General features: G+C 38.1%; 1 protein-coding gene across 4 annotated transcripts in view; it reads right to left on the reverse strand.

Annotated features, from left to right (window-relative positions):
- Positions 1 to 23,315, reverse strand: part of SRPK (SR splicing factor protein kinase) — a 184,248-nt gene that overhangs the window by 17,203 nt on the left and 143,730 nt on the right. For 3 of the 4 annotated variants that reach the window (XM_071690909.1, XM_071690907.1, XM_071690906.1), the window contains exons 3-7: positions 19,697 to 19,805; positions 17,857 to 17,944; positions 14,198 to 14,392; positions 12,584 to 12,746; positions 8,222 to 8,419 (exon numbers count right to left, since the gene is read on the reverse strand). In XM_071690909.1, the coding sequence (XP_071547010.1) occupies positions 8,222 to 8,419; positions 12,584 to 12,746; positions 14,198 to 14,392; positions 17,857 to 17,944; positions 19,697 to 19,805 (753 nt within the window). The remainder of the gene's footprint in view (positions 1 to 8,221; positions 8,420 to 12,583; positions 12,747 to 14,197; positions 14,393 to 17,856; positions 17,945 to 19,696; positions 19,806 to 23,315) is intronic. The other variant, XM_071690908.1, reaches the window with a different exon arrangement.

The raw sequence follows: 23,315 nt of genomic DNA on the forward strand, positions 1-23,315 counted from the left end.
CTTAACCATCAATAAAAAAATGGACAACATAAACAAAATACTGAATACTAAATCAAAATGTATAACAATATTTACACTATAGTTATAATCAGTTCACAACTGGATTATCCATGAGGGTACATATCTATGCCATGAGTTTTTACAGCCCATTTTGGCTATCACTTCAAAGATTTTAGTACTAAAGGAGGTACATGCATACTCCTATACCATGAACGTCAAATCCTTGTAAAGTGATGACCTGCATATGAATGTTTAAGTTCTGAGGATGTAAACTTCTCAGACTTGATCATCAATTCAAGGTTAATGATTTTACCTTTCCTCAAGAAAGTAATTTCTTTTTCCTTTTTTTTCTATAATAACAAATATGAATGGGTAAAACATGCCCCACACAAAGTCCGTCTCAGGTGAAAAGAAGAGTAAAAGAATTTTACATTCATCAATTTGCAGGAAATGACAAAGAGTAGTAGAGTTCCACAGCTTAGCTGAACAATGAAAGAAGGTATCTATCTACCTATATCTCTGATGCCCGTTCCCTTCAGGAACTCCCTCAACAGGGTGGCCAAGGGAAAATTCTCCATAACTGATGAACTCCAGTGCTGCTTTCTAGTCTTTACTGCCTCATCCTTAACAGGCCACTGGCAGATAGCAACTCTAACACAATGCTTTCAGAGGCTCCTACCTAATTTTCCTGCCGAGTACTTCTCCCTAATGTGTCTACCTAATATTCCAGGAGGTACCATACATGTTGCTGCTCTCTACAAAGAAACTGTGAGAAGCAGCTGCCAGACATTGGATGCAAAACACACGCAGACAGTTCATGAGAGCAATGGCCAATGTAATGCAAATGCATTACACATCGAATGAAAATGTGGAAACTCAGAAAAGCATGGTGTAAGCAACTGAGCCAAGCTGATGTGCAAGGAAATATATTTTGACCATACATTATGAATTCATGAAACCAAGACTAGAAACCATCCAGATTTGTTATCTTTATCATTATTACTATCATTATCATTAGATTTGACTGCCATATCCTGTGTCAGTGAGGTAGCTCCAGGAAACAGACAAAGAATGGCCCATCCCCTCATACACACGTATATGTACATAAATACCCATACATGCACATATACAGATTTATGAATGCAAATTTAGGATTTCATGCTATGAAAAAATATGAATCATCTGTATTATCAAAGCAAATGATCAGTTTTGGAGGTTCTTGATCTGCATCAGCCATGTGTTAAATGTGGAAGATTATTCATATGTGTGCCTCTTCCTTGAAACACAAAAATTCTTGAACTGTGTCTTAGACAACTTTCTTGCCTAAAATAAATTACATGTGCTAATACATCCCTGCAACAAAGAATATGACCTTCTAAAACAGATGCATATTTTTCAGACTGACATTACCAATATATATAATGTGGTGATCTCGAACCATAATGATAGCAATGCAACACTTAAGTCATTTGGTCTTTGCTGATATAAATGTGGTAAAAATTGTCTACTCCAAAGGCAAAGAAACATGTATGCTGGAAAACAAACAAACATGGTACCACTATATGTCAGAGGTATGTGTGAAAGTGCACAAAGGAATCATGTAGACATTCACAGTACAATGATCAGTATTGTCTACAATTTCCAAGTTCAATTTCGTCATCATGTTCAGCTTGCCTGCTCTGTTTCTGTAACTGTACCATCACAAGAAAGTTAAAAAGGAGTCTATGGATAAGACAGCTTTGTCCAAAACCATTTTCCATACCATTGTAGCAAAAAACACCAAACAAACAGACAGGTCCCCTGTCAAGTCCATTTCCTTAACCCAATGACTTTTGATGTGCTTGCTGTATAAGGTATGGGACACCTGTAGCAGTTGACTGCAAATGAGCACTAAATAGTCTGGGGCATATGAAAACCCTAAGCACAGTAAAAAAAAACAGAACACTCAGTCTAAGAACAACTACTGGCAACTCAGACAATGTTACTACATCCTTAGCCTGTATTTTCTTGACTTGGTTAGTAACCTTCAAAGTGCTGAGGAGGATAGTAAATCATTTTTGTACAGAGATGTATATAAACAATGGAACACACATCACTGGAAATTATAACACAATTTCAAAATGAAATGTGTATACATTATGCTGTTAGGAGGGACACATCATATGGCTGGTATTGATGGAGGTTTATCATTCATTCAACTACTAGGGTCACTCAACACAAATAATGTATTACTCCCATGTGCTGAAGAATTTGTGGAAAGAGAGAATGTTATCTGGAAGGAGAAAAAATGAGTATGTTTGAAGGAATAGCAGTACCACCATTATCATATGGATGCGAGGCATGGACTATAGATAAGGCTGTGTGGAGAGGGGTGGAGGTGTTGGTAATGAAATGTTGGTTTCATCGAGTAAGTAATGATATGGCTAGAGAGAAGTGTGGTAATAAAAGAGTGTGGCTGAGAGAGCAGAAGAGAGTTTATTGAAATGGTTTGGACATATGGACAGAATGAGTGAGAAAAGGTTGACAAAGAGGATATATGTGTCAGAGGTGGAGGGAATAAGAAGCAGGAGACCAAATTGGAGGTGGAAAGATGGAGTGGAAAATATTTTCAGCAATCAGGGCCCAGACATGCAGGAGGGTTAAAGGCATGCACAGAATTGAATGAATTGGAATGATGTGGCATACTGGGGTCAACATGCTGTCAATGGATTGAAGCAGGGCATGTGAAATGTCTGAGGTAAACCATAGAAAGGACCATGGGGCCAGCATGTGGATAAAGAGCTGTGGCTTTGGTGCACTACACATGACAGCTCAGGTATGGATGTGAGTGGATGTGACAATCTGGTGTGGGACAGAAGATAAAATGTATATGCATCATTTTTTCTTCCTTTCAAGCATTTTTGCTGTTTCCAATACAAGAGAGAGAGAGAGAGAGAGAGAGAGAGAGAGAGAGAGAGAGAAGAGGGGGGAGTGTCAGAAATCGATAACTGCAAACAAGTATGAATATGTGCATGTACCTTCACTGTATATTAACTGACTGCTATATTTCTTTTTTGTATCCCCACCGATGATGTACTTATTACATAAAAGTGCATTTGGGAACTTATTGTGTTTCATTTCCCCCTGGAGTCATAGGAGTATATCTATATCTATTTATTCATCTTTTTATTTATCTATTGTACTTGAGTGCCGTTTCCTGCATCAGTGAGGTGACGCCAGGAAACAGACGAAGAATGGCCCATCCACTCATATACATATGTATATACATAAATGCCATACACATCAACATATGCACACACATTCACATACATACACAGACACATGCATATATATATATATATACACATGTACATATTCATACTTGCTTGCCTCCAATCTATTCCCAGCGCCACCCCACAGGAAACAGTATCGCTGTCCCCACTTCAGCAAGGTCGCACCAGGAAAACAGACAAAAAGGCCACATTCATTAACACTTAGTCTCTAGCTGTCATGTGAAATGCACTAAAACCACAGCTCCCTATCCACATCCAGGTCCCACAGGTCTTCCCACGATTTACCCCAGATGTTTCACACACCCTGGTTCAGTCCAATGACAGCATGTCAACCCAGTATACCACATCTTTCCAATTCACTTTATTCCTTACACACCTCCTCGCCCTCCTGTATGTTCAGGCCCCGATCACTCAAAATCTTTTTCTTTTCATCCTTCCATATATAAATGTGTGTGTGTGTGAACGGATATGGCCTTTCTTTCTCGTCTGCTTCCTGGCACTACCTGGCTACTACAGGAAACAGTGATCAAGTATGAGAAAAAATATACTTATCATTTGTCTTCAGGAAAAAAAAGCTCTTTTAAATGGTGAAAAAAAAATCTAATTTTCTCAAAAATCTAAAGATTACACTAAGAATCAGGAGCAGCCACAGTCAATGGGCAAATCTTCATATTTTCAGTCTTCATTATCATCATTTACATCAATGGGCTAATCTTCATATTTTCAGTCTTCAGTATCATCATTAATGTATAAGGCAGTTTTTCAGCCTTTAATATATAACTGGTTCACCACAAGAATATGCCACAGAACGTTTTCTTAAATCAGTAGGGTTCAAAGGTTACATTGGGTGACTCTGTGCTTATTGATGACAGCAAGGTAGAGTTTTCAATTTGCCTTCTTAACCCTTATGGCGTGCAAATGGCTTTTACAACCCCCTTACGCGAGGAAAAAAGCAAACTAAATATTTGATTCATCAAAAATACCAATATCATTATTTCTTTCTAATCACTAAGCATCCTTCATTCATGAAAATAATGCTCTACTGGAGGACTGGCTAATTCTCAATATACGGCAACTCTTTCTGTATATGATCAGCAAGTTCAAAGTAAGTTTCAAATTTTCTTTTAAGAAGAAAATTTTTCAAGTAACAAAACCAAAATAAAAAAAATCAAGTACTCACCATCTGGCATGAAGGAAAGACCTTGCAGTGTGACCTGACCACTAGGAACATTTTTCAGACAAGCATAACACTTCTCTGATGATATTCAGAAGTTAACAAAAGTATATATAACTTACACTTAATTCTTATAAATATATATCAATTTACATACTGGTTTATTTCATTAGTTACATTTTATCATTTATTGTTTTTGTTTCTTACACCATGACTTAGTGCACACACGAGATTACAATAAAATTTACGTTATATCAGTACTTTATGTTCTTTTCTTACTCTATATTTTTTTTTTTTTTTTTTTTTGCTTTGTCGCTGTCTCCCGCGTTTGCGAGGTAGCGCAAGGAAACATACGAAAGAAATGGCCCAACCCACCCCCATACACATGTATACACATACACGTCCACACACGCAAATATACATACCTACACAGCTTTCCATGGTTTACCCCAGACGCTTCACACGCCCTGATTCAATCCACTGACAGCACATCAGCCCCGGTATACCACATCGATCCAATTCACTCTATTCCTTGCCCAACTTTCACCCTCCTGCATGTTCAGGCCCCGATCACACAAAATCTTTTTCACTCCATCTTTCCACCTCCAATTTGGTCTCCCACTTCTCCTCATTCCCTCCACCTCCGACACGTATATCCTCTTGGTCAATCTTTCCTCACTCATTCTCTCCATGTGCCCAAATCATTTCAAAACACCCTCTTCTGCTCTCTCAACCACGCTCTTTTTATTTCCACACATCTCTCTTACCCTTACGTTACTTACTCGATCAAACCAACTCACACCACACATTGTCCTCAAACATCTCATTTCCAGCACATCCACCCTCCTGCGCACAACTTTATCCATAGCCCACGCCTCACAACCATACAACATTGTTGGAACCACTATTCCTTCAAACATACCCATTTTTGCTTTCCGAGATAATGTTCTCGACTTCCACACATTCTTCAAGGCTCTCAGGATTTTCGCCCCCTCCCCCACCCTATGATCCACTTCCGCTTCCATGGTTCCATCCGCTGCCAGATCCACTCCCAGATATCTAAAACACTTTACTTCCTCCAGTTTTTCTCCATTCAAACTTACCTCCCAATTTACTTGACCCTCAACCCTACTGTACCTAATAACCTTGCTCTTATTCACATTTACTCTTAACTTTCTTCTTTCACACACTTTACCAAACTCAGTCACCAGCTTCCGCAGTTTCTCACATGAATCAGCCACCAGCGCTGTATCATCAGCGAACAACAACTGACTCACTTCCCAAGCTCTCTCATCCACAACAGACTTCATACTTGCCCCTCTTTCCAAAACTCTTGCATTCACCTCCCTAACAACCCCATCCATAAACAAATTAAACAACCATGGAGACATCACACACCCCTGCCGCAAACCTACATTCACTGAGAACCAATCACTTTCCTCTCTTCCTACACGTACACATGCCTTACATCCTCGATAAAAACTTTTCACTGCTTCTAACAACTTGCCTCCCACACCATATATTACTCTATATGTATCTTAATTTACAAAAGTTTACCATGTACATTTTACTATCTTCCTGTTATTGTTATATTGTTGTTTCTATAATAATGTACATTCTATATTTTTTCATTATCATCATATTATTGTTTCTTACACTATGAATCAGGTCTACACACTATATGACTATACTATCGACATTTCATCACTAAATAACTGCTTTCATAACACGTCATCATCATTACATATTCCATACTAACTGTTATCAATGGGATATATATTTAGCCTAAAATCACCGTACTTTTACCATACAAATGTAGATCATTCTTGCAAGAATGGTATGGTCAAGAGCACTACCATTTTTTGCTTTGCACTCCTGTTTCCTGCTATCTCCTTTCTTCTCAACGCTTATGATATATGCACTGATTAGTCTCTCCTCCAAAGAAAAAATCAGAATCAGACAGAGATCCTACTCATCTAATAACTCATCTAACACCAGTTTTCAAGGGCATACCATTAAGAATTCTTGGACTTTTGGCTGGGAAACTAGCTTCTACAGTAGGTGACAAGCTATGGGAAGCAGATATGTAACTTTCTACCATCATGACTGAATGGGTACTGAGGTGTCCCAGCAGCTCCAGTGACTTTGTTTGGGTTGTCATCTATGGCAGCCTGCAGAGTGTAACATGACCAAGAAGGAAATCAAGTTTTGTTGACTGACGTTCACAACACCCTCATATGTATTCATAGACTGATGTCCATGGCAATGAAAGGGTTAAAACAGATGCATGATCTCTCCATTAACTTTGAAAGTTTATTCAGGATCAAAGCAGTCCATACCAATCTTATGCAGTTTCAATTTCTGGTAAACCACTATTTATGTCACAAATCCAGTTATTTCCGTGAAACATTTTCCATATCCTTGGATTGTCAGACTCTTTCCAGCCCTAGAGCATAGTGTATGTATCATTTTCTATTTTGATAATCTTTGTTTAGTGTGTGCTAAGGAGTACTGGCTTTTGGTTTCCACTTTTCTTGTCTAGTCACTGCAGCATGAACATATCAATAAATATTTCTTCCTAAACAGTTTGTGACTGAATGGACTGGAATAAGATTGCCTTGCAATGATCATAAGTCTAGCTCTCTAAACGCTCTGGCAATGAAGTTATGTCAGGATGACCCTTGCCAATGACTAAAGACTGGATATATGAGGTGAGGTTTGTAAAGGCTCTATCACAGGCTTTCTGCTCTGGTGAAATGTCAAGTTTGTCTACTGTATTAGTCATTCTCTTGTTGCACAACATGTTTTACACCTATAAATCAGAAAAGGCTGACCTACATCTTCCAACAAATATTGCCATATCAGCAGGAAAGTATCTTCTTACACCTCATTCTTCAAGGCTTTATCCATCTGTCTATCTCTCATCACTAACTCTGCCATCTTATTCTCCATTTTCAAAACATCATTGGGCTACATAAAACAATGGTTGCACCCACTCCGTTTTCTCAACACTAAAATGAGAAACTTAGGTGTTGTAATCAGGAAAGATCATCAGGGCATTTCAATACCTTTTGTCAGGCCAGTCAACAAAGCTGCAAACCAAACAAAAAGTACTCAGAACAATCACCATCTGCCTAACAACCACAAACATTCTGTCATTTCAAAGACCCAAGACTTAACAGACTAAGGTAACTCTTTAAGTCAGGAAAATTGTCAACCTGGAAAGCTCAGAAAGGGCAAAAGAGATGCTAGCCTTTCTACTCTCATATTTTTTCTTGAAAATCACTCAGTTTTCAAACTATCATTTTATTTACACACATTGTTACAAAGTCCTTTTTCACAGGCCTTTGCAAGCATAGGTATATCTTCATTTGATTTACATTTCATCTCCAATACTGTTTAAGAAAAAACTCCCCTTTCTTGTTTTGTTCTAAATCTGTACTTAAAAGTGATACATTACAACCATAGGGTGAAACATCACAACAATATGCTGATTATACCTGAGAAGTTCAATCATTCTGTGAAAGGAACTTGCTATTCAAACAGTATCATTTGGGTTCACTTGTGGAAGTAGAGCTAACCTCAAAAATCGATGTATGGTGAAATATACACATACAGCTTTACACTGGATCATTTGCATCATAAGTAACCAGCCTCGATTTTTCAGTACGACTATCAATTTTAATCAATATTTCATTAAGATCCTAATACGTCCATGTCCATAAATCTCACATCTCAATCAAAATCAAATGGCATCCCCACAAAAATGACGCACCTGATGTGTTAGGTGTCGTTATGTCGCAAGCTTCTAAGGCCTGCCGTGCTTCTTTCTCCTCCATCTCCTCCAGTTCCTTCATTTGGGTTTCAAGGAGTGCTTGCTTTGCCTTCTGCTTTTTCTTCAACTTTTTCTTCTTATTTTTTGACATCTTGGCATTAGGATCTGGCTGGGAGTAATGCTTTGGTGCTGTACTCACTGTTAGACAAAACAGCGAACAAAGTATTAATCAAGAATCTATGCATAAACGTAAAAATTAAAATGCAGAAACCTACACATACACAGATACATACATATACGCAAGGCTAGGTCTTAATGCCATGATCATTCCTGATCTAAATAAATAGCTTGCCAAAACGATTGAATCATACCTAAATATGTCTATCAATGATCTAAAATCAAGAGTAAGGAGTGTCTAAGACTGTGGTAACCTACAAAGACACTATGACAAGCTCCAGGTTTAGTCAGATACACTGTAGATGAAGTTCAACCCAACCAAATGCAAAATGATGTTGAGATATTGGAACAAGGCCTAGCTATAACTATCATCGTGAAGGAGAAAACTGCAAGAATTCGAGTATGAAAGGGTTTTGGGGATGACATGGTACTAATTCTATCACTACAACACCACATAACAAGAATTCTTTATGTAGTAGATCATCTGTACTTAATGACAAGTTGCCTTCAGATACAGATGCAAGAAACTGTCCAAAAAAATACCTGCAACATATCTTAAACTCAGAATATATATCACCAGTTTGGTCATCTCATTGGATGATAAATTCATCAGCTAGAGAATGTCCTATACTGGACATTAAAGACTGTAATTAAAGGAACTGAGTAACAAGATGATAAATGTGGAAATGAGGAAACATGACTACAACCTACATGGAATTAAACTGAATGGACAATGTTACTACTGACAAACTTTTGGAAATAACATAAATGAAGCTACATAAGGGTAGTGAATTGAGTAAGAGAGTTGTAGAAGCATGATAAAACTAAGTGAATAAAAACTGAATGTAAAATGTGTCAAAGACTTAAAAGCTGTATACCTTACCTTACCTTCCTGCCCTAAGATCCCCTTCTATGAGGTTCCTGTTCAGGAAGCTGGCCACATTCAAGGAGAGGGACAACAGATAAAAAATTATGATACAATGTGTGTGTTTTTGTGGGGTGAGCACTGCATAACTGAGAAATAAGTGTTCGGTGTGGCAGTTACATCTTGAGAATGAGGAGTCTTGTTTTATGATAAATAGATAATTACAATGCTGGTGGGTGGTGTTCACATGTCTGGGAGTGCAGCCTCAAATAGGTGGTGTATGTCGAGGGGATTGGAGTTGAACTTAAGACTAGGTTGAAAGATCAGGTGTTTAATACTTGTTGGGATATTTCGGTGGATACATATTTTCTTAACGTCATGTTCAATGGAGATGTGGGAATATTATCAAAGAATGGTCTTGAATAGCATCCCCAGGAGTATGAATATACTGCCCACTACTGCTCAACATCACTTGCATGGTTACCCACCCTTCATAAGGCAAGCAAAACAAAACTGCAATCCCAGACAAAGCAGAACATTCAAAACAATCACTGGTTGCTTGCAAACATGAACATTCAACACTTGCACAAAAAGAGAAAAATGCCCAGCAACCAATTCTTTGCAACAGTACCAGCATCTCTTCCATCCAAACCACTTCATGACCAACCAACAACCTCAAGGAGATATAAAACACTCACCATTGTTAACACATCTACAACCTGTACTTTCAAATCCCTCCTCCTGCAGCAAAAGCCAACTCTAACTATTTCATTACATTCTATATAATTTCAAAGAACCCTTTTCTATGGTTGTGCTACTTCCATAAGTTGGGAAACGATGGACTCTTTTAGAATGAAAAGTTTCTTAACCAATGACGATACAGCCTTACAAAAGTGACTTTTAACTCACAGTATCACCACAAGCAGGTGGAATCCAGTAACACCTTAAATTCTATACCAACAGAATGCACCCATGTGAAACTACACTTCTCATTCATGTATAGGTCACACTTTCCTATCTACATCTTGTATTACATCAACCTCGAAAAACATTATGAATGCTGCCTGAACATATCACAAATCCCCTCACACCCTTGATGCAACTCCCACACTGAAAACAATGACCACCAATTCCTCAATTATCTTGCACTCATCTCACACACACAGGATTACCATATTTCTTTCTCTGTGGTCCTGCTTGGTTTAGGAAGCTAGTTTTCTCAGTGTTGCAGTAGCCTCATAAAAGGAGTTCTTGGGGCAGAAAAATGAGGTATCTACTTCCATGTCAGAAGAGTTCCATATTATTTGTGAAGATTATATAAAAAATCTACAATTTCTTGTTGGTATGTGAATGAATCTAAAATAAATGGCTCATTCACATATGTTCATTACTCTCTTGTACTATTACCTTTCATAAACGTATTCATTCACTATTCAATGCTATAATGAAGTCTATGACCAAAGTCTACCTCTTTCTTCCCATTGTGCATAATGGAATTAAGTCTCCAGTACATACAATTAATGATTAAGGTTTCAATAAGTTTCTCAATATCTCTTCTATTTTTACTAAATTCTTGTAGCTAAGTTTCTTGTTGTCCGTGTGTGATAATATTTATTCTTTTCTGTGCAAGCTGTGACTACCACACTACTCTTATGACAGATCATTACTGCACTGTTTTCTAGCATGATATGTAAACAACTTTGAAAGTTCAATCATTCAACAATAATGTGACCTGCAACAAGTTGGATAACTGAAAAAGTCAGATACCATGATGTTTTTAACAACGATTTACAGCAGAAATATCAAAGATATGAAAGAAAAAATAAAATCACTGAATTGTGCATTACTGTATCGAGTATATACTCACCAAACATGATGTTTAAGCTCTTCATAAGGTATTGTTGTTAGAATAGCAGCTTTCACTAAAGCTGTCACACTAAATTAAACTCAAGGTATAATCTAGTGAGAGGGTCATTTATTTCACAGCTCTTATGATGTTTATTTCTACTGTTTACCACCACATGATTGTCCTCCTTCCTGATGAACTTCTCAATAAGCCTGCACTAATTCTAGCTGACACTGTGAAGGAATGACTTATTTTCCTCTAATAAAGCCTAATACCAATAAAAGTGGTAACTGAGACACAAAGAAAAGCATTCTATCACTGGAAACAAAATTGCCATTACATAAATGAAGAGTACCACCTCTAGTGACCAACTCATGAAGACCAAGAAAGTTCTATCTATGGGGATACAGGTTGGATTACCAGACTTCTAACAAACAAGTATCTGGTAGTTACCAGATTTAAAGAAAATTTTATGGACAGACAAAATAATTAGAATTCTGCAAGTCAGATAATCACACTTTTTTTTTTCAATACCATCCACCTTGTTTAATTTTTCCACTATCAGCATGGAAGGCCTCATAATCTTCTTTCTTAAGTGTTTGGTAAAGCCATATTTCTGTAATATTTATGAGTATCAAATTGTTATCCCTAGTATACTCATTAGAATGACTGATATTAAGTTTCAAGATCTGAGCTAAAGCACAACATACAAATCCAGATGGATCTGTAGAAAGCAGAAAACAACAGAAGTTGAGAAAGCACAAAAGAAAAATTCAAACGGATGATTAATTCCAACTTTAACTTAATGTCAAACCAATGATTAATTCAAACCTTCACTTAATGTCTATATTACTGACCATTATGTTCTCAGTGATATGTGAACAATGTAGTTCAATTCTCCAAACATGGGAGTGTTCAAGCTAGCCAAACCTTGCTTCTTAGTGCACCATCACAATTACCAATTCATTACTTCCAAAACAATGTGTGATTTAGTTTTCTATTCTAGAAAGCATACATATATTTTTAGCTGGACAACTTGTCAGACTTCATTAATGACTGTTCCTCCCACATTCTATGAGATTCATGTACCTACTACAAGCATCACCTTGTTACTCTCTACTTCAGTCTTAAGAGTTCATTATGTCATCTAAGGATTCCTATCCAGTTTTTTAACTAAGGTTAGTTTGTCTTTCTCCTCCTCTAGTATATTTTTCATGACTCCTCTACTCTTTCAACAGATCTATCAGTTTACTCTGGCCTTCCATCACCTCCTTGTAATTTACAAGTTTACATTCATAATCTTCATATAAGTACCTTATTCTATTCCTACTGTTTGCCACATCTTCTATTCTAAGCACGTGTAAATGTGTGTGTGTACATGCATCAAAACTAATAACCATAAACACTTTTACATCATTAAGCTAGAAAATTCTCAGTGGAAAATAATGTGTTACTGCTTACACTCCAAACGCACCTAGTGAACCTGGTAATTTAAGACCCATCTTTTGCCACTGCGTCGCCTCATAAGCAAGTTTCCGGATGTAAGACTCATCAACACACATGAGGATATTCTCAGGTTTGATGTCCGTATGGATGATTTGACATTTTGTATGAAGATAATCCAATGCTTCCAGCACCTGAAAGCATAATATCAAGTTAACATGACTCTTCAGAAGCAAGGGGAAAGTTAGGATATTTGCCAATTTCTGGGAACAATACATGAAATAAGGTAAAACTCCATAGGAAGGATTCTTATCAAATCACTTGAAAGTTCCCACTTTTAAGTTCTGTTTTACACATACCAGGGGGCAAAAATTCATCATAATTCTATATAAATATATGTGAAGATACCTAAGTCACAAAGTATTTAGTAAAACAACAATAATGTACATCCACACAAAAACATAAAACTAGAATATGTTTCTCATATTTCAGTATCCTAATACAGTACTCTGAATTTTTTGCATCATAAAAACTCTTTGATTCATCTTCCTGTATATGTTTTGCTACTTTATCACACAAACCTTCACAACATATAATACAATGATCATCCTCACTCCTTGCATTAGTTTCATACAAATAAATTTGTGGGCGGGCTATTAAGAACAAAGTTTGTTTACTTTTACTTGGAACCAATCCAAGTTGGCTCACACTCAAAACAATTACTGTCACTGCAATCTGGAGTTTTGAAACGTTTCTTAATCACTCTTTCAAAGACTATTATTGCATGCTATGTCAAAATTGTTTCAGCAAAAGCTTGGGTCCTTCTTTGTGGATTAATGACGTACAAAGTAAACCTTTCTGTGAACTTCTGATATACTACATCACCTGTCCTCCGTTTCAAAAGCAACATCATTGGTCTCGCTACTAACATTTTCTATCAGCTACTGTCCTCCCTGGTCCCATTGCTGAAACATCATTGCTTTTGCTACTGGGTTTTCTTTCAGCTACTTTGCTATTACTGTATTAAGTACATTTTAGTTACTTCAAATTGTGAGACAGCATTTGCATCACACTGATCAAACACCTCATCATCCATATTTGATTTTCTCCAGAACATACTGATTTAGTGATTATTCAGTATTGCACATATCTTCCTGGGGTAATTTTCATACCTTTCTCAGCCTTCATAGGGTACAACTGTGAAATAGAAGGCAGTAGCTGGCAGGCAGCCAATAACCAGGGAAGTATATTACCAATACTACTGAATATCATAGCTTAGCCTAGCATACCTTTAACATTCTTAGAAAACTAAAATTAGCCTAAAGTTGGTCAAAATCAACTAACATGTAGCCAAATATATAATAAAGTGTTGAATATCTCACCATCGTAAAGTTAAATCGTAAGTTGAACCATCCTAAGTTGGGGGATCATCTGTACATATATAACTACCACACGACAACTTTCAAAGAATTACTAAATTTTCATATCTAAAACACAAAAATATGAACATGTTTGTGTACAAAAATATGCATAACAATGTAAACATGCAAACATATACATATATAGCTACCCCTAGGAGTGTCCACAACTAGTGAGCATGAAAAAATTACTACATAATGTTAAAAGAAAAAGTTGACAATATTACCTGACGGACAATATTCTTAACATTGGGAAGAGGTATTCCCTGGTAGTTGGAGCGGATGATGAACTTCAGAAGGTTGTGGCCCAGCACCTCAAAAACCATACATACATGCGTTCCATTTACTCCACTGATCTTGAAATCATCTAATAACTGAACTGTTTTATCTCTTTTTGGGTCATTTTCATCAGATTCTCGAACCTGTAAAAATAAAACATAAAACAGCACCTAAAATAAAGAAAAGGTAACAGTTACCAAAATTCAAGCTATTCTCATGGCTGAACACAGTATTGACCTGGTTGCTCTATGCTAATCTAGTGACCAAGATTATGAGAGAAGGAGAAACTAACCATAACAAACTCTAACTGAATTTTAGTTTGCCTTTTAATCTAGACCATTGCAGCTACAACAGTAATCAGATGAAAGGCTAATGAAGGAAATGATGATGGGAAACAGAGAGACCAAACCCCTCTGATTACCAACATTCATGAATCAATGAGAAATTCACTTGTGAGAGTGACCTAAAAAAATCCTCCCCTCTTCTATTACTTTCTAAAAGAAGGAACAGGAGCAAAACTAGGACTTTTTTCTTGAGCTCAATTATTCATTCCTGATGTTACTTTGCTCATGCAGGAAATTACAAATTTGCAAGGAATAAAAGAACAAAGAAGACCTTTACTTTACCTTTCTGTTCCAGGATCTCCTTCTGCAGCGCTCCTGAGGCGCTCAGGAAACCAAAAACGACTGCTGAGTGGGACCATATGTCAAGATGTGTGGTGATCTTGTGTGTGTGTGTGTCTTCGTGGGGTAAGCACATGGCAGCTGAAGATTGTGCATTCAGGGTCCTCATTGTGGAAGTTGCAACTAAGTGAGATGGGTTTTGTGATGGTGAATCAGTGTTTGTAATGCTGGAGAAACGAGGAGTATCAAGAATGCAAACTAGACAGGGTAATTTGTAAGCGTGTGGGGCAGTGTAGCATCAGAGGGGTGTTAGTCTGGTTAGGTGGTGTTTAATACTGGGTTGGAAGGGCAGCTGTTTTGTGACTGTCTGGTCATTTTCAATGTGTATATCTTTGTGTGCTGAGTTTGCTGGGGAAAGGGGAACTTGCAAGTATAGTTTCCTGAAGTGTGAGGCCTGGATTATGTTTTCTATTTCTGCTTGTAGGTTGAAAGTTGCTTATGAAAGGGTTCTGAAGGGAGATTGACCACTATTGTAAATAACATAGTACCTAGCATGAGATTGTACCGAGAGTATTTTTGTTCAATGTACAGGTACTGAATGTTAGTGTTTGTTAGGCTGCCAGTCAATTTTCTAAGTGTTTTATCTTACATGGTGTGTGGCGTTGTTGCATTTGCTTTTGACAGAGTGAATGACCAGCAGTGAGGTGTACTTTGCAATGGAGCAAATTAATCATTTGTTAAGAACATCAAGACATTTTTTCAATCTTACTTAAAGCTGGTGGTGGTACGTGCTCTGTGGGCATTTACATTGTCTGTGGTCTTTGTGTTGATGTTTGTGATCTGGGGAGTGAAAGTCTTGCATGTCATATAAGATACTAATTATGCATAGAGTTTTGTTGAGTGGGAGTTGCTGACCATTCAAGACTATTGAAGGGTACACCTTGAATTCATGACTGTCAGGGATTAACTCTTTAAAGGTGGGCCCATCGTATGATGATCTCTTTGGGAAAAGCAGCCAACATCATGTGTTCAACTTTTCCTGACTCTGTTTAGATATCTAACTCACTTATAATACCATTAGTAGCCAAGAGGGGTCTCTTTTGTAAAAAAAAAAATTCACTTCTTCAAATCCTTATAATCATCAATGTGGAAGCATGTCCATCAACCTCTCCACTTGTCAACCTATCATAAATAAACATTCTGATGTATACTGATGAAATTGAAAAAGAGCAATAGGTAAATTGTGAAGAAATATGTGACTGAAAGTAAAGAGTATAGAGAAGAAAGGCCAGCACATGAGTCCATCAATTGCGTCACTCCATCCTTCCACCTCCAATTTGATCTCCTGCTTCTCCTCGTTCTCTCCACCTCTGACACATATATCCTCTTTGTCAAACTTTCCTCACTCATTTCTCCATGAGACCAAACCATTTCAACACAACCTTTCTGCTCTCTTACCCACACTCTTTTCATTTCCACACATCTCTCTTACCCTTTCATTACTTACTTGATCAAACCACCTCAACCACATATCGTCCTCAAACATTTCATTTCCAAAACATCCACCCTCCTCTGCACAACCCTATCTATAGCCCAAGTCCTGCAACCATATAACATTGTTGGAGCCAATATTCCTTCAAACATACCTAATTTTGCTCTCCAATCTCCAAGATAATGTTCTCGCCTTCCACACATTCTTCAACCCTCCCAGAACCTTTGCCCCCTCCCCCATTATTACTATACTTAATTTCCCACATCAGTGAGGTAGCGCCAGGAAACAAACGAAGAATGGTCCATCCACTCATATACACATGTATATATACACAGACATCCATATACATCCATATACATATCAACATATACATGCACAGACATATACATATACACACATGTACATATTCATACTTGCTTGCCTTCATCCATTCTTGCTGCTATCCCGCCACACAGGAAATAGCACCCCCCCCCCCTTCAGTGAGGAAGCACCAGGAAAAGACAAAAAAAAGGCCACGTTCATTCAAGATTGCTAAAGGACTCCGTTTCCAGGAGCTCATGCAGCCTTGGCCTACTTTAAGCAACATGTTAACAATCGACTCAAGGAGTGATAAGTTCTTTGATGAGACTGTACTCCCATAATACTGCCTTGCTGAGGTGACTTTCCTTGAGGTGTAACCTCAAACAGGAGGATTCTGGTAACATCAGCTCCTGTCTCCCTCACTGCTGCCTTCTAGATGAAAAGTTGGGTATAATATAAGTTGGGTATAAGTATAAGTCTCTCTCACAAGTGAGTTTCTTATTGTGTCTAGGAAGGTAGTGATAAGGTAGTCTGGTTTCACCGTTTCCCATCTTCACCACCTTCATCAATCATTCATACGACCAATGCTGGAGCCTGCACAGGTCACCTTCTACACCATGCAAAAGATACTTCGGCAGTATTTTTTTCCTCTGTTCCTAGACACAAAGGTAAAGGTGTAGCTATATAAAATGACTGGCTGACGGCTTAAATATAAATGTCAAACATACAATCAAGCATACCAAAACATTCACAACCCTGCATCCTTTATGACACAAGAATTAACAAGCCAAGTTCATACAACAGTTCAGACTTACAGGCATGGTATGGATACAGAGACAAATTCCCTGGAGCTTGAGCTTCTGGGAACCCGGAAGAGGAGAGATGAAATTGAAAAGTACTAATAAAGTAGGAACCCGGAGGAGAAGAGATGAAATTCAAAAGTACTAATAAAGAAGTCAATTACACAACATAACAGTACAAGCAATAAACAAAAGTTTGAGAGTATCATTTGTTGCTATTTTTCTTGTAAGCCAAACTTTCCCCTGGGACTATGTCATCCCTTGGGAACTCTGCTCACATGTATGAAGTGTAATAATCCTTGATCAAACAAGGCTAATACAGTCTCCTCAATACTACCTGCACAAAATCTTACTATGGTTAAACAACAAAGAGAAATACAGGAGAAACTTACACATTTGAGTAATTTAATTTCATCTAGGGCTGTCTCCGTATAGTGGGAGGCACTCTTCACTACCTTTAGTGCTACAAATCGCTTTGATCTGAAAAGAAGTATTAAGTATAAACAGCAAATGCAAGCAACAAAACATATAGTTTTTGTCCATCAAGTTATCAAGAACAGACTAAAAATAGTTGTAGACATATCAACAGCTGACAGTTGTTTGAAAATATAACAAGACCACTTGTCTAGCACCAGACCTACAAAAACAGATGTAGCGGTTAGTGTCGCATACCATGAATCATACAAGGGCCTGTACAGGTTTGAATGCTAGATTGTCAGCCCACAGCCAACTCACTTGTTTGAACTCACTTTGGGCGAGTCAATAAATGGGTATCTGACTTAGGTTGGAGTCTATATGTAAGGCTTCAACCAACCACAACCCCATCCTGCACAATACTAGTGGCTATAGACATCAAAAAGCATTAACACCGTCTCCTAGCACATCCTCATGCAGGTTATGCTTGGCGCCACCCTCCACAACAACAACAACAAAAAATGGCTGACCAATTTCATAGTAGGCCACGATGCATGAATCACTCACAAAGGTTTCACCAATAAAGCCCATAAACTCTGCAGTGGAATTCTCTAGGAAGCAGTTCTTTCTCTAACCCACTTCACTCTCTTCCTACATAACCTCCCATTACCTCCAGCAAACAAAATCATAAACATCCTCTGATATGCAGACAATCTCACAAACACAACAGAACACCCTGGCACCATGGTAGCAACAAAAAAGATGCAGTACTTCATTACACAACTAGAACAACAGCTAACTCTGAAAAGACTGTCTACATCTCCAAATTGGCATTAAATCATTCTTTTAACATGAGACAGAAAGAAACCCATCTCACATCCTCCAGTTACCTTGAATAGACAATCACTCCTATAAAAAAAAAAAAAACCACACCAACCATTCGAGAAACCACTTACAAAAAACACGACATTCATTCCTCATGTTAAAAACTTTAATGAAAGAGCAACACAAAAACTAAAAGCCCACAAAACATTAACCAGCACCAGATTTGAACAATAAAAAGAATCCCTTAGCATCCTCTATAAACAATTCATCTGCTTTACCCTAAACTGTTTTACCTCCTTAGTCTTCAACCTTTTCATAAGTAAATATAACAAAGCTTCAAGTTACAAAAAATTGTGCCTTTAAAACAATAACTGACGGCCTAACAACCTCAAACAGTCAATTCCTACACAATGAAAATAGGATCTCACATATTCCCAAGTCATCAGACACAGTTCTCAATTCTTTGCAATAGTACTAGACCCCTCTCAACCAAAAGACACCCCATCATAAACCATCTACCCCTAAGCATAAATAGAAAGCTTACCAGAGCCTCAAACTTTGGCAAACTCTACTCACAGATCTTCCCATCAACAACAAACATAACACTGCCAAAACACAGTCACACTGAAAGGATTCAACAAACCACTAACAACTGTCCACCCAACTCGGTCTTAAATACCAACCCATCACAAATAAACCCATTTGAAACATCACTTCCAGGCAATGATTTGTTGCATTTCCTAATTTACTATGGTTACTCCAGGGGTTTGCTTACTCAATTCTGCTCCACAGTTGCTCATATCTTCTTAAAATTCACTCATATTCAACATAAGACAATTGCTTGAATAATTATTTGTTGACTTCCAAGGAAAAAAAAATCTGCATGTCAGCCAACATTTTAAAACAAAAAATGTTCTGGTATTTCATTCTTCAAACTTTGCCAAATTCATCTGGTAAAATTAAAGTGAAAAACTATCAAAGGAGCATACTTACTGGAGATCCCAACAAAGCCAAACAGTAGAAAAGTGACCCCATCCCAGCTTACGAATAACATGGTATCTGTTGCAGAAGAGGTCACCAATCTTGACTGGATGATAACCACCTGTAACATGACAATATCCAGCTTTTAACTTACAAAGTACAGTCATATTTCATAGGTTTCCTATCATTCATTTTAAAGTTTCCTAAGTTAAGAGGATATGCAATGATTTCAAGAAAAAACAGACCTAAGAACACTGAAACAAAGGAAACCTGGCATACGCTAGGGGGTTTATGTGTATGGATACATGCATGAGTAACTACATGGTAAATACATACGAAGTTATGAGACATGGCAATATGCATGTAAAACTCTTTCCCTATTAGACATAAATTATAATAACATAGGGAATAACCTAAAGTTATGAATATTGGAACAAAGACCAATGAACAACAAAGGGATGTAGGAAATAACTTAAAGCTATGGAACTCTCTCTTCCTTCATGTTCACCTCTTCCTACAACACTTTTACCTTTAAAAGTTGGGTACACAAACACCTGAGGAGCAGTGACTGATTTCAATCTTTTTCTCAAATCCAAGACAGCTATGATTGGGGAACATTTTGCTCATGCTATATCTGTCACTATAAAGTGTAAAAGCTATTTACTGTGCATATAAAATCTAAATCATAGGATGCATCTCTGGTTTGGACACTATACTTATAGAAGCACAAAGAATTAATAGACATGGTTCATAGAAGGTCATGACAGATGGTACATGAAACAAGAAACGAGTTACAATGAAATGTAAGGGGAGACCTAATCCCAATCATCAAGTTTCTAAACCAGTTTAACAATGTAAATAGTAAACAGTTCTTCAAGAGCTGGAAAGATGAAGCAATCAGAGGCTATAACAAAAATATTAGTGAGAAACTTGTTAGAAAAGATGGAAAGAAATGCATCTACAGTAGCAGATGAATGACGAAAGCTACACAAAGAAACTGTGAATGATGACAGCATAAAAACATTTAAAAAGTTGTATAACATTTGAAAACTTCAAGAGATGGGGCCCCACAAGTGCAGAGCTCCCTCGTTGTATCATACACGGAGAAAATTACCGTATACCATACACAAAGATAATTACCATATATCATACATACATAATTACAGACAGTCAAACATTCATGTATAAATATGAATGACCAATTATTCATTGCTTACTACTTGCATATCTATGTATGCTAAGAACAGAAAAACTGTTGATGGCTGTTACAAAGATTTACCTTTACCATACTCATTATTAGCTGTCTTAGCTTTTCTACTTCTTGACAGAGACTTCAGGCGATGTAGGAGGCTGGGGAAGCGGCCCTCTGGTGTGGTAACAGGTGAACTACTGGCAGATGCTGAATTAGCTCTCATAGCTTCCAATAACTGCATTTTCCCATCACATTCACGATCTAAAGAATTTGACTTACCAATAATCTTAAGTCGTGACAGTGATCGGGTCTGAGTGATACTTTCCTTTACAGCATCAACGGGTGAACTATGAGTGATCATTAAAGTAGGTGACAACCGATGTAAAGCAGAGAAGGCCTGATTTTCAGTGGAATCTTCATCTTCAACACAAACCTGTCGTATCAACTTGTGATGGCTACTGTCACCCTGACTATGAATTTGCACAGAAATAGCCTTTTGCTGCTGTTCTTGTGGTGATAAGATACTGTCTAAGCTATTCTGTCTTGGAGTTGACACAAAAGTGCATGTGTTGCTGTTTCTCATCTGAATTTTATCAATGACACCAGCATCTGCCTTTTCAACCCTCAGACCACACACTAATGGAGATTGCTTTCTACAATCCTTGGTACGTAGTTTCCAAAGTATGTCAAATCTCTCATAGGTGGCATCATCACTGGACCTACTTTGCTTCTTAAGACGTGGCTTGTCACCTGCAGGGAGCTGCAGGCTACTAGTGGATGACACAATACATTCAGGGGTAGAGCTACAACTCTGATCACTTGAATTCTGCCTTTCCACATGTTTTCCCTGTGAAAAGGTGTTGTGAGAGTCTGGTGATGTACCTCTACTCTTGCTCTGGTCAGTGGAGCTCCCTTGTTTTCTCAAAGCTCCTCTTCTCTGGTACTCTCTTTTAAAGTGTTGTGAATGCATGTTTTTGTTTTCTAATGACTGGCTGGAGGTGCTGGGTGAGGTGTGTGAATTGGGGCCATAGGTAGTCTTCGCACATGTGCCATCACTGTTTAGTGGCTGTGTACGGCACAGATGCTTCAACAAAGGTTTCCGTGGTGGAGTTTGTGGTAATGTCTTACTTGGGCTGATCTTGTAATGACCCAAGGCTGAATAGCTGGGGTCCCCATTAGGCTTTAACTGCTCTGGAGTAGAGCTACCTTTTCTATCAAATATGCTGGGTGAGGTGGTGATGTTTAGTGCAGCATCCTTGCCATTTGCACCAAACTTACGATTATCTTTCTCCCTTGACTGAACACTACTGACTTTTTCTGAGTGAGTGCTGTTATCACTGATCTTGGTAGTACCAGAAACAATGCTAGCAGTATTAACAATGCCACTGGCGGCAGCATCAGTGACACCTGTAGGGATAGGCTGTAAGCGTTTAGTGCACGTGGTGGTCTGACGAGAAGGGCGATTATTTGTAGTCATTGCCCTCCTATTAGTTCGTCCACTCCTGTCATTCATGGCTATCAATATTCATAATATACTTCACAACATCCCATCCACCTTGACTTGGGCTGCTATACGATCACAGAAACAAAACTTGTTTTCCATTGCAAAACCACTTAATAATGTCTCACCAATTGTAACCATTACACTATCTTGTTCAACTAACTTTGTCTTCTCAATACAATGCCACCATTAAACCCTGCTCATGGAGGTGTGCACAGGGTGGCTGGAAGTGAGTGAGTGTGTGGTAAGAGAGGGGGGGCTTGTGTGGCTGCAGGTCTGGGACGGCAGTAGCTGAGTCAGACCGTGAGGTCAGCACTTGACCTGGTTTGCTCCTTCATTACTCTCCCTCACCCTACATTTTCCCCTATCTATCTTTGGTCACTTTACCTCTGCTTGAAGCCCTTCTTGGATGGCCTTCCCTAATCTCCCCACTAGACTTGCTCACCCAACACACACTCAAAATGAACTTGTACCTTATATCAGGTTTACCTTTTACAGGTTTCACTGGCTGCTTTGTACTCCTTCAGCTTAGTCTGCAACCAAGCTCACTGGGAGGAATATGGCTTAACAGGTTATTTGTAGGTCTATGTAATGTGCAAATTGGATATTCATAAAGCTCTCTAAACCTTCCAACTCCCCCTCCTCCTATTGCACTATATCTCTTTTATCCTCAATATCCAAACTGAAAAAATATCACACAACCAAATAAAACAAAACATCTTACTCCCATCCACACAGCATGGCTTCAGACTCAAACACGCTAAAACCAAACTACACACTGAGTTTACACAATATATCCTAGATGGATTCAACCAACACGAAACCCTCCCACACACTACTATTGGCAACAGATATCAACAAAACTTCTGACACAGTCTCCCAACACATTCTCATAAAAAAAAGCCCAAAAAGTGGTTGGCCAATTTCTGAGCTGGCCA

The sequence above is a fragment of the Panulirus ornatus genome, chromosome 49, assembly GCF_036320965.1.
Source record: "Panulirus ornatus isolate Po-2019 chromosome 49, ASM3632096v1, whole genome shotgun sequence".
Taxonomy (NCBI): Eukaryota; Metazoa; Arthropoda; class Malacostraca; order Decapoda; family Palinuridae; genus Panulirus; species Panulirus ornatus.